This window comes from Calidris pugnax, unplaced genomic scaffold (assembly GCF_001431845.1).
Source record: "Calidris pugnax isolate Ruff unplaced genomic scaffold, ASM143184v1 scaffold20, whole genome shotgun sequence".
In the NCBI taxonomy this organism is placed as follows: Eukaryota; Metazoa; Chordata; class Aves; order Charadriiformes; family Scolopacidae; genus Calidris; species Calidris pugnax.
The window spans coordinates 24,221,427-24,234,133 of NW_015094510.1; the positions used below are offsets into that span (position 1 = coordinate 24,221,427).

Below are 12,707 nucleotides of genomic sequence, written 5' to 3' on the forward strand. Positions count from 1 at the left end.
CCAGAGACCTATCTTGTAAAGATTTGTTAAAAAAAAAAAAAAAAAAAAAAAAAAAAAAAAAATCAGAGACTACACCATAAACTTGAAGAATTAAAATTAGTTTGCTTCAGAGAAAAGTTCACCTGAAAAAGGCAAATCAGAGAAAGCCTGTGTTAGACTCCGGTTACGGTGAATACACAGACAGTAAGTATCACTTTCCTGCTTTCAAATATCAAACTCCTCACAAACCTTGTGCAAGGGGTACTCTCAAGGCTTCACTGACCACCTGAAAAAATTAGGCAAAAAAACAGCTGTATTTGGTCAGCTGAGCAGGACTGCATTTGGATGTCTAGTTTATAATACAATACTAAACAATACACTTCTATTTCACCTGCACAGTTTCTCAACAACTTTCACGTTTTGTGCTTCTGTAGAATACAAATCACACAAGGAATTCTCAACTAGTAGCTTCAAAATAAAACTCAAGCCACAAAACTGTTAGTAGATGCTCTGGATTCATTCCTGGTCACTGCTATAATAAGGACAAAACCAGAAGAAAATGACAGTCCGTTAAGCAAACTGTGGAACGGATGGTGCCTGTGAAACATCTCACCCAAACCCTCCAGCTCGCTCAAGGTTCCAGATGAGAAATACCTAATTTGCACACCAACTTCTGGAAAGTTAAAAACCAGGTTTCTTCCTGTCAAAGTGACACCTAACTACAGAAATTCAAACCTATGCTGTTTTCTTCTTAGTTGGTCTTGCTGTGTATTTAGTCAAATCAAATCCTACTTCAGGCAGAACTCATCAAGGGGTATTTCTGTGCTGTATGGCTGTTCCCACATGACAGGAATTGAGCATATTTTACATCTGGTTTGTAGACTGTAGTAAGACAATTAAAATCTACAAAAAAATATACCATGGATGCAAATAAGTGAGATGTATTGCCTAAAATATAGCCTGAACGCAAGTTTATATAGAAATTGGTTTTATAAAAATCTCTTTAAAGCTATACAAAATTTTTCAAGTGATATTCTATTATAAATTTTTAAAAGCTTTTGTATTTTTTTCCTTTTTAATATTAAATCAGAATGAAAAAACTCGCAGTTGATAGTTTCTTTTTATCCCTCTCTCCAGTGCAAAGATCTAAATTTGAAGGGAAAAAGGTGGGTGGAAAAAACCACAAAGGGTACAATTATTCCTATATATCTATCATAAAAGAAATACTGAATGAAATTTTAAAAACCCTAAACTAGAGAATGAAAGCTGCTTTAATTACTTCCAGTCTTTTAATCAGCTCTGTGACTTATCATACTGAGAATACAGTGGGATTATAACCTTGCATATATATTTGTGTACAATTATACGAATAACCAAGTGAGTATTTTCAATACTTTGCTTCAGACAGTAAATTCCACTGAAAATGTTTACTCAACTTTTTCAACTCTGTTTAATATTTCAATATTGAGATACCTGCCAAAACAGAAAGCATTTTTGACTCATACCCCTAACAGGAAAACCTGATTTATCTTTCCCAGAACTTTGAAAATCATGAACTCACAAAATGTTTTAGTTAAACCAAGTCTTCATGTTTTGTTTAAAAATGTTGTAGTCAGAATATTTTTTCTAGCAACAGCAACAAGGAATTAATAGAATTTTATAAAAACAGAATAGTAGAGCTTCCCAGTCATACCCTGCAATTTGATTTCTAATCAAGTACCATATATATTAGCACATATACACACAACGTATATATATAAATACACATTAGCATGTATATTCACAGATTAGACATTATGTATATAATACATGTATATATATGCTGATATAGTATGATACCTGCTTACATATACACATGTATAGCTATGTTAATATATACAACATATACACATATGTGTACATACACACGTGTATGCATGTATGTGTACTGAAAACTAAGTAGCTTCCTTCTATTTCCCCTGAGCAGTCTGTGCATCTTGTGTGGTGCACCTTTTATTTTAAATCCCTTATCTCTCACTGAACCTACCTAAAAGGGCACCTTCTGCCAGATAAGATAGGCAGTCATTGCTTCAGACTCTCCTTCTTCACTTTTTTTTTTTCAGAATTATCTTCAAAAATCTTAAAGCCCTCAGATTTGATAAAAAAATGGACTTCAAAGAAGCTGCAGAAGTAGGAACTAATTTATTCATTCCAAACTAAAACCCATTAAGAAAATCTTGATTGCAGAAGAACACACATCTTGGATCAAACTGAAGATATTCCAGGAGGACTGAAGACACTTTTCTATGAAAAAGTCTTCTTATGTTGGCTTTAAACTTAGAAGAAACAAAGAATATTTTTCCTAAAATTAATCTCTTGTTGCCGAACCACAGAATAATTTTGCTGTGTTTTATCATCTTACTAACTTGTAACAGGTGTAGAAAAGTGAAGAGTCAAGAAATTAAAAACCCAACAAAATATTTATTTCTGGATAAGCTCAGGGTTTGCTTCAGGAGTTGATGCTGCTGGATAAAGAACAACGAAAATAAAAGAAACCATAATTCTTTTTTTTTTTTTTCACCTAAATCACAGTGTTTTTTCCAAAGCACAACAGGGACAATTTGCTGAGTACTAATAAGCAGATGCTGGCAAAGGATTAAAGGAAGTATCTTGGGAAGATAACTACAGTTCCTAAATTAGGAAGATAAATACAGTTCCTAAAATCTAATTTGCCAACTTCTTAAAATAGACAGTATGAGCTATAAAAACTGAACCAACTGAATCTACAGCCACATATAAAGAGAAATAGTCTTTCCATGCAGACAAACTAAGTACGACCCAGCAATTGTTATGCCTGAACAACTGTACACAAAATTGTAACACAAACATTTGCTATTATGTTTCTGCTTTTACCTTTTGTCTCCTCTTTTCTTTCCGCTTATCTTCAGTATCTTGTAACATTTTTTCTTTCCAAAGATCAAAGAAATAGGAAGGATCAGTATAGAACTTCAATCCATCTTTCTTATCATCCCTGGAAATACAGTAGAAGAAAAGCTAAGAAAACATTAATTAGTATTTTTCAAACCAACAAAACTCATCTTTGATGATTATCCAAACTTCACCTTTTTTTGCATTATAGGATGACAGCGCGCCAAGTGCATTAAATGCAACTCTTGGCATTTACAGCTTACAATTGGCTTGATTCATGCCAAGAACTTGAGGGAAAAGGGGTAGAACGTGGAGCCTTTTGGGAGGGATGCTCCCAGGCTCTGCCTCATCAGAGCTCAGCAGGAGCAGACCAGGCTCACCAGAGGGAAATTCCCTGGTGCTGCCAAGTGATCAGTGCCAAGACAGGGTGTGTAGGGGACAGAGGAGCCTCGGAATGGAACTGTCTCAAAAGAACTAGCAACGGAGTATTTGGCGCAATCAAGACGGGTCTTAAAATCTAGATTTAGGAACAAGGTAGGTCTGAGTACCTTTGCCCTTATGACAGGAAGCACAAGGCAGTCACTGTTTTCAGTGTGACCCTTCTAACTAGGGGAAGGGCTAGGAAAGAGGTGGCAACTGAAAGGCTGAATTCTACCAGACTATTCCAGGAGGAATCTTGAGACTGAGCTGATCTGGGCTTGCCAGCTCCAATGGGCAGCAGGAGCTAGGGACACCCAGACTCTTATAAGAAACTATAAAAAAGGTATGCTATCAAATCCTAATTTGACCCCGTGGGCTGGAAATAGGGAATCTTCTAATATCCTAAACTCCTGGAGAGCAATGGGTGTAGGGGGAGTCAGTATGGCAGGGCAGCTGGCATGGTCCATACAGCATATGAGAGTGACACCAGACTCGCTTGCTAAACTGATGTCCTTCAGAGCCCCTTTCAGCTGTGCTGTCCTAATTTCTTCCCGGGCAAATTCTGATGGCAGCTGAATACTAATTTCTACCAGCAAGATGAAGAGCGATGAAGATCAGCATGCAGAAACCTTACAAGCACTGGAGAAGAAAGAGTACAGAGAGCAGATCTTGCAGACTGTCTGGTCACATGACCAGAAGCTCCTTACTTTTTGTGTGCTAGATCTCCTCACCACAAACATCTAGCCTACTGATGGGGGCACTGGGGCAGTTCTCCACCCCTCCAAGCTTTGGTCAGATGAAAACTTGAAATTTTTATAAGCTTTGTCCAAAGCAAGTACAAATAATTTAAATTCTACATCTAAATTCTAAATATAATTTAAGTAAATTTCAGTAAAGTATCACCAATAAAACAGGGATAGCAATAAAGGTCAGTGACACTGTCATCCAGGTACATATTAGGACGTGGCTGTGCAGAACAGCTGATCAGTAAAAACTTAGTAACCATATGCCTAAAAACAATCAAACACCACCATTGTCTGTAGTAGTGGCAACAAACATGGCCTTCAGTCATAAATCTAAAATATTTACCTTTCAATTAAAACCTCTTAAAAATAAAATATACTGTAAATGATCTGCTATGTCTTTCCTAAAAAAAAAATTCAGTAATTCACTGCAAACTGAGTGTCTGCTTCACACAGACACCTCACAATCTAGTACCTCTCAAAAGTTGAAGGACACAGTAAAAATATGTTGCCCACAACCCTTCAGACAGACAAATCATACTAATTTCATGAGCAATGATAAACTTAAGGAAAACAGGAAAAGAGAACAGGAAAGGAAGTCCTGCTTGCTGCTCTTTTATTCACTAGTAAGTAACCAGGAAAAGAAATGGCAAGGGTTGTGTGCACACGTGTATATGTTGGGGAGAAGAGTGAAAACAGAGGGAAGGCAAAAGCAGCAAGTCCAGTTTTCTGGATAAATTAACCAAACAAAGCAGTTTAGTATATTATTAAATTTATTTTCATCTTTTACATAATCAATGGCCCTTGCTTTCTGATCCTGTGCTGCCATGTAACACTTACGGTGAAATATGATGATTTTTGTCAGGTACAACTTACGATTTTAAATGTGGTAACAGCAATTTTTGTTTCCATGAACAGGGAGGTCACTGAAAAAACAAATCTCAGCAACCAATACCACTATTCCCTTCTGCTGTAGTTATTCTCTGCACACAAGTAGGAGATAAAGGGCAAAGAACAAGAACATAAACAATATTTCCATACCTATAAGGTGAAAGAATATTCAGAGGTGGTGGTTTGTCACTCTGATTATAAATATCAGCCACCGGGTTAGGAATGCTGTTCTTCGAAACTACCTGCTGATCTTGAATTGTTGAGCTCTTAAATGCTTTTTTCATGTTGATATCCTGTAATGAGACTGTTAGAGACAAAAATGCATTTATCACAGGTGTGAAATTAACATAAGTGGATAAACAAAGTCCATTTCACAGTAGCTATTTAAAATACTTTCAGCAAAATGCAGAAGGAAAACTGGAAGATTTTTCTTTAGCAGATAATCATGACATTTAAGCACAAAGGCATAAAAGAATTACCATAATAAATCAGATTTAAGTCCCACTTGGTCCAGTACCTCACTTACAATAATGGGACCATGGACTGGCTTGGAAGATGATTTCCTATCACATGCAGATGTCCAATGATGAAGTTTATGAAGTTTAACCTGGACTTCTAATAGCAGAAAGATTGGCTTCAAGCCTGAAACACAAGGTCTGGTGTTTCTCTGACACAGCGTGTTTTATCATTGTATGTGGTATCCATACACATTCAACCCATTCTAAGTTTAATTAAATTACGGCCTCCACAACCTCCTATGAGAGAGTTCCACATCTTTTACCATCTTTCAACTCCAAAATCTTTCCATATAATTGAACATCCCTTGATCTTAAGTTTTGCTTATCTCTATATAGAGAGAAATACTTATCTTCTTCATACAGTCCAGCAACATACTTCCATTTCATCTTTTCACGTACACAATTCTGGGGGAAGCAATACTAGCCTTTTCATTCTTTCTTTTCAAATGAAAGATTAAAGTTACTTTTAACTGTTCCTGTTACTCTTCACAAGACTTTGTTTCATTCTTAATATAAATTTTCCTGAGAGGGAGTGACTATTGCTAAAAAGATCCAGATAACGCCAATCACAATTTAGAAGTGGCAGTAAGCTCTCCACGTTATCTTCCATTCTTAGGCAACCTGAAATGCAGGATTTTGACTGCAGTTGAACAGAACACTGAAGTCTTCACCGGCTTGTCTACAATGACACTAACCACTTCTTGAATTGATCCAACTGTTTTACAACAGTGTAAGCTGCAGAAGTAGTGCAAACAAAATGCGGTGGCTTGTGTTCTTTTTATTCCCATTGACATCTAGTATTTCTTGTCTATCTAATTTACTGAGTCTAGAGAACAAACTGTGAGAATTTCACACAGGAACTGAACAACACTGGGCAAAAGTTTAATATATTGATGACCTGCAGAACTAGAAAGGCATGAAGTTTGATAGAAACCCTGTAAGGTACACCGTTATCCCTTGTCATGATGGAAACCAAACCCACTTGGACTTCTCTACCCAACTATTTATGTCATCTGTGGTGAGCTCTTGCCTCTCACTCCAAGACCACTTAGATTCCTCAGTAGCTTTTAAAATAGCAAAAATATTTGAAGTAGAATATTTCATTCCAAATTGTCCTTCCCCTATCCACTTTCTCTGATGTATCAAAACACCATTTTTTGAGAAACTACTGTCTATTTAAACCTGCCTTTAAGTAAACCAGTAATGTATTTCAGGCAGTTTTTCCAGATGTATCTCTCTGAATTGTTACATTCTTGTTTGAAGAAAGACATTTGAAAGTGCACAAATCCCACTTTTACAGGGCTTTTGAGTGTAAGTTATTTATATGCTTTTGAAAACTAAACGTCAATTATTTTAATTTTTTTTCAACTGTAGTTATACGTATACAATATTTTTATATATGCACTATATCTTAGTTATACCTAAGAATGTAAAAAACCACTGATGCAATTAAATCAAAAGGGTTTTTTAAATCAACCTAGCAATTGACATTTTACTTAAATGCCTAAGCTGCCCAGAAATACATTTTGTATTAGTGACAACACAATGAATTATTATAAAGGTTCCAACTTCTACAACTAAATAACTAATAAAATTTCCTACCTACTATAGCAATGGTAGTTTGTATATATAACTTATTAATGGGAAAGATGATTAGCAATGCAAGAGTATGCTGTCAATTTAAAATAAAAACTGATTAAATTCTTAGTGCATACACTAGTTTCCCCTCCCAATAGGCTGGTTTTAATTACTCTCCAAACTCTGGAAACTAGCCAGGAGGTATTGCATAATACAAATGAGACATTAAAAAAACAGAAACAAAAGCAAAAATAACCTCTGATGAGGATTGCATTTCCAAAAATGTTAGACTTGAAAGTCAAGAAGACTGACATCATCCACCTCAGCACAAAGCAAATACAGCATATGAGTATCACCTAGTTTGCTCATATTACCACCACAACATGCCTCAAAAACTAGGCTGATTAGTAGTTATACTAGCTTGGTTGACAGTCCCATATAGCTGTTGACCTCTAAGATGGCAAAAGAAAAGTGCAAGTATCAACCTTGATACTCTACCAGTTAACATGTTCCAAAAACAGAAGCAAACCAGACGCGTTAGAATTTTCAGACAGCAACAAGCTAAAAACAGAAGGCTAAATATTACACTAGTAAATATCAACAGTAAAAATTAATAGTGGCATTACTAGTAGTATTAAATATAATATATAAACTATAAAAATATAAAACAGAATATATAAACCATATAAATACTACTATTAAATATAGTAGGCTGGTCTAATGGAAGGTGTCCCTGCCCAGTACAGGGGGGTTGGAACCAGATGACCTTTAAGGTCTGTTCCAACCCAAACCATTCTATGATATCACAAGTAGCATTAACTACTACTAAGTAAATATTATACTACTGTCCTGAAGTAACAAGCTTTTAAATGTTACTACAAGTCAGGAATCATCTAACCAGGCAGTACAGGCAGTGGCTGGCTCAGACGTGTAACTGAACATGGAAGCAAACATGCATGTTACAGCTCTTACAGCAAGACAGAGAAGCATGTTTTACTCTCCCAAATAAATGCTTTCAAACAATGTAATGACGTTACTTAAATCCTTTGGTTTTACTGTGTATTTATTAAGTGAATGACCAAACACACAAGTAAGTGAGAATGTAACAGCATTTTAAAGGAAATGCTGTTTACAGTGACTAGAACCTCCTAGAGAATTTCACCTACTTGAAGGAACCATGCATTGCCTCATTTAGGTAAAGAGTATTTTAAGGTCTTAGATGACCACAGAACAGATCTACTAACATAGTTTGTGACCACCCTATCCTGAAATAAACAAACAGACCTTCTGTGTCTCAAACCTTTTCCAATATTCTGATTTATTTCCGGTAAGGTCTAGATTTATTCACTTCTGATTTATTACATTCACAAACTAAAAGTTTTCCCTGTGAAAAAGGCAGCTCAATGGCTCCACTACCACAGGGGCTTCTTGAAGCAACACTAAGTCAAAAATGAAGACAGTTATATGACTCAAGAATATTTTTTCTTGTTCTGCTAACATGATTTTTCCCAGCTTGCCTTACTGAAAAAACAAGATGAAATATCGGTTCAGGATCACTTTGAAAAGACAGAGATTGTTGTATAATTACTGTGGTCTTGTCAACATCACTTCTGGCTCAATGCTTTCATGCAATTACCTACCCTCTTCTACTGTTGAATCCAGCTGGGTAACTTTGACAGCAAGGCGATCAATTCTGTCTTGAAGGGAATTTGCTCTGATGTAGAAGCTGTTGGCCTCATTAAACAATTCACCAAATATGTCTTCAGCATGTTTGCCTGTGTAAGAAAAGATAAAGGGAAATTCCTTTGCTAAGGGTTTACAAAACACAAGACAAACAGCTTCAATATCATGAAGTTATAATAAAACACAATAGCTGCAGGATTATAACAGCTCAGCTTGTCATTCAGCAAAATTATGGGCAATAGACTTGGACAAAATCTCAAAATATACCATATGCGCTGCCTGGAAGTCTGTTCTCCTGGACATCCCAGTTAGTCTTCTACTAAGGGAGAGTTTCAAATTTTAATCCATATGTAGCTGAATTACTGCCAACAGACACGCAATTGATCATTTAAATCTGCCTCTGTGATGAAAACGAAGGCCCATCAAAGTTACGCCTGTACATAGCAGCTTCTGAAGTAAATTTTGAAATCTAGACTCTTGCTATACATAGTTGTTAAGAATTAATTCTAAACATGAGCAAAAGCCAACATCAAAGTGAAACAGATAAAAACCAGGATCCTCATGCAAGGCAGCCCGCTTACCTCTACCTCTAAATGCTCACGGTTGCTCTGTCACTGGAGTCATTTGAGAGCCTAAACCAGCACTGACCACATTTACCCATGGCCAGTCTGGACTTGCTACAGCACAAGAGAGGACCCTACAACCTTTTCAGCTTCCCTTTCAGCTGCCTTACTTTCTCAATCACTATGAGAGCAGACAGCCCTGCTCAGATCTGCAGCCTCAGGCCCTACCCTAAACGTGCTACAGAAGACAGAAGTGGCCACATAAGCCCGACCACCTCTTGGTCCACAGATCCTTGTGCAGGCCTGCTCCTTTCCTAGACTTCCCACCTCCCGAAGTACTAGACATTCTCACCCACGGTTTGACTCTCCTTCTGTCCCAGTCTGAACCTCTCAACCATTCCAGATCAAAATCCCCAATTTAACACTTCTCCTGCCCCAGAACTTCCCCTACAAATTTCATATTCCACCACTCAGCTGACAGTACTGCACCTACTTGTCTCTCAGTACCCCCTACCCAGATACTGCTGCATCATTTAAGATCTCCCCCTCCACAATTTCTGCAGCCAACACCCCTCTCAAGACCTCCATACTCCATCAGTTCTCCATGCAATAGGCAAAATCCTGCCTCCTGTGTTTCACCATGCTGTTTAAACAAAAAAAAAACTTCAAACCCTACTTTTGGGTTACACTCCTCTTGTTATGACCTGTATCAAGTCTGAAGAGCAGAAATGGAAGGGAGGGGGAATGTGAAACTTTGTCTAATATTGGAACATCATAAAATATGTATTAACCACCTAAATGACAATGACTTCCAAAAGAACAGCAATTGTTGACATTTTAAGTCGCATCCTATAACCAACCTTAATATTTTACAAAGGAAAGTACAGACGTAATTAAAATTTCAGTCAAGATCCGATCCTGTGAACATCTGGATACCATAACTCAAAGTAAAAACCAGCCACGCTTAGGAAGTCAACAGAATCTGCCCTTTTCTTGGATCATTTACTTGGAGGGAAGAGAGCACAACACTACTGAAACAATATCTGAAAGCGCTATTTGTGAATTACAGATGAAAAAAAGATATCGATTGCCTTGCTTTAAGTGGAGGACTTCACTGGTAACACATTTTTCTTACTAAACATAAGATCTGCTAATAGCTAACACAAAATGTTAGATATTTTACTGTACCCAAGCTCTGCTTCATATGCATGTGAAAGGTGGATAGGCAAGGTGTGCTGCCTACCTGTTCCTAATGTCCTCCTCCTCCTAAACAGAAGTCACACAACCACTGAGTAGTTGAAAATCATCTGGTCCAATCCCTGCTCAAAGCAGGGTGAGCAGACCAGGTTGCCCAGCACTGTGTCCAGTTCAGTTTTGAGTACTTCCAAGGATGGAGGCTCTGCAATCTCTCCAGGCAACCTGTGCCAGTGTTCAACCACCTTCACACTGAAAGCGTTCTCTAAGCGCTTCCCAGAAGGTACTTGAGATTCAGTTATAATCCCCATTTGATTTAGTTGCTGCAAATGAAGAGGTTATTCCAAGCTATGGAACAAATAAGCTTTTCAACTCTTCAGCTATATAAAGCAGGCATTACGTTCTTCAGCCACCAGTATTCAGAGCTCAAAGCATCAATAAATTTTAATGGATGTTAGTTTATGTTAATATATTGAAATCAGCCTGCTGAGGGAGTACTGCCAGATTCTAACATTAAGAACATCACCCCTTAGAGAAGTCAAGCAGACAGGTGCTTGTCAGTTATCTTTCTTGAAGTAAAATAACTCATAAAGTTGATTTGTGGGAACATACTTCTTTTAATATTGAATTCTTTTTTTTTTTTTTTTAAACACTCGCTATTCTGAAACAAGTGAAAGACAGGTCGTCAATCTTCTGTCACTAAAACAGTGACACAGTAAAGCAATATTGGAACATGCTATTCTGATTAACATGATGCAGTAAGTTTTAGAAATAAAGTACTAGTTCTCTAGTGTTTTCTGTGTTACCATCTTTTTTATTATATTCTTAACAGTAGAGAAACAAGCAGAAAGAAAACATCTGAAATTACAATCATGTATCTTTCACCTTAAGAGCTGATTTTGGTGCTATAACACAGTCATTTAAAAACATGAGGTGATTCCTGTACAGGCAACCTAAATTAAAAAAAAAAACAAAACCACAGGAATTACACGGTCTTTCCTTCTAAGGCTCCCTCCAACCATAGTAGTAGTCAAGGGGAAATTTAGTCATGATGTTGCCTCACCAAATCACCACTCTCAATAGGTCTTAATGTTAATTAACAGAAGTGCCTATTTCTAGCACTTCCACAGGTCATCTTCATAAAGCTGTATATTTGGTTGCTCACAAAATAAATTTCCAAGCATTGTGAGACATTATCAGTATTTCACAAATAATTGTGAAACCTCTACCCAAGTTCTGCAGTAATTACATGAAACATCATCTTGCCACATAGCAGAGTCTGCCATCTAGCAGAGACTAGACACCATCTGAATTAATTACAATTGATTTTCACATACTGCATAAAAAGGTGTGCATTAACACATTGAATACATTGCCCCAAAGGTATCTTTTTTCAGCAGTGAAAATGCTCTAGTGCTGTAACAGGAGAGCAGGAGAGGAATTCAACAACGGTGCTGGCTTGTCTGAAGACTGGACACCCAACAATGTTTATTAATGTGGCTTGTTTCCTTTCACATATTTGATTCTAAAAAGTACAGCTTTGCTTTGAATTCCTTGTTCCACAGCACAAGCACACAGAAGAACACATTCAAGTTACTGGAAAGATTTATAGTGCGTTAGAAGGGTTACAATTTTTCACACCATGAACATGCATTATCAAAGAGAAAAGGTAGAGCAATGTCATCACCTGGCATTCAGATGTCAGTTCTATAAGATACTGGAGGAAAGATGACACTAGGGCTGCCCCAAGGGAGCCAGTGCTGCATTAATGCTTTCCTCAGTCCTAGGTAAGGACTGAAATGTCCCGCCGAACTAGGTGCTGTTTTGTAAATTGGAATTCACCCAGGACTTGACCGTTTTATCACAACATGGAGCAGAAGACAGTGATTCCACCCATCCATTCATAACTGTATTAATTAGAATTATGCTTCCTCCCACCCTCTTTTTTTTTTTAAATAAGCAAAAGTGGTAGGCTGTTACTGACCAGGTCTCGATTCTTACCTGTCTCCTCATAGTACCTCCAGCATGATACCTAATGCCAAAAAAGCTAACTCTCCAACTCAACCTGATTGAGCCGTGGTAAAGAGCAGAGTCACAGAAAGCTGGATGCAGCATGCTCAGTCCTGCATGCAAACTACTGAAACTCTGAGCCAAAGCAACGGCCATTCTACAAGAAAATATCAGGAGGTAGGAAAATATCAGGTGGACACTGCATTCTGTGCGAAAGTTTC

The 12,707-nt window shown here is 37.3% G+C and overlaps 1 protein-coding gene across 6 annotated transcripts in view; it reads right to left on the reverse strand.

Moving 5' to 3' along the window:
• WASF3 (WAS protein family member 3) overlaps positions 1 to 12,707 on the reverse strand; it is a 79,368-nt gene that overhangs the window by 13,544 nt on the left and 53,117 nt on the right. For all 6 annotated transcript variants that reach the window (XM_014966241.1, XM_014966242.1, XM_014966244.1 and 3 more), the window contains 3 exons: positions 8,677 to 8,811; positions 5,091 to 5,244; positions 2,872 to 2,989 (listed from right to left, as the gene is read on the reverse strand). In XM_014966241.1, the coding sequence (XP_014821727.1) occupies positions 2,872 to 2,989; positions 5,091 to 5,244; positions 8,677 to 8,811 (407 nt within the window). The remainder of the gene's footprint in view (positions 1 to 2,871; positions 2,990 to 5,090; positions 5,245 to 8,676; positions 8,812 to 12,707) is intronic.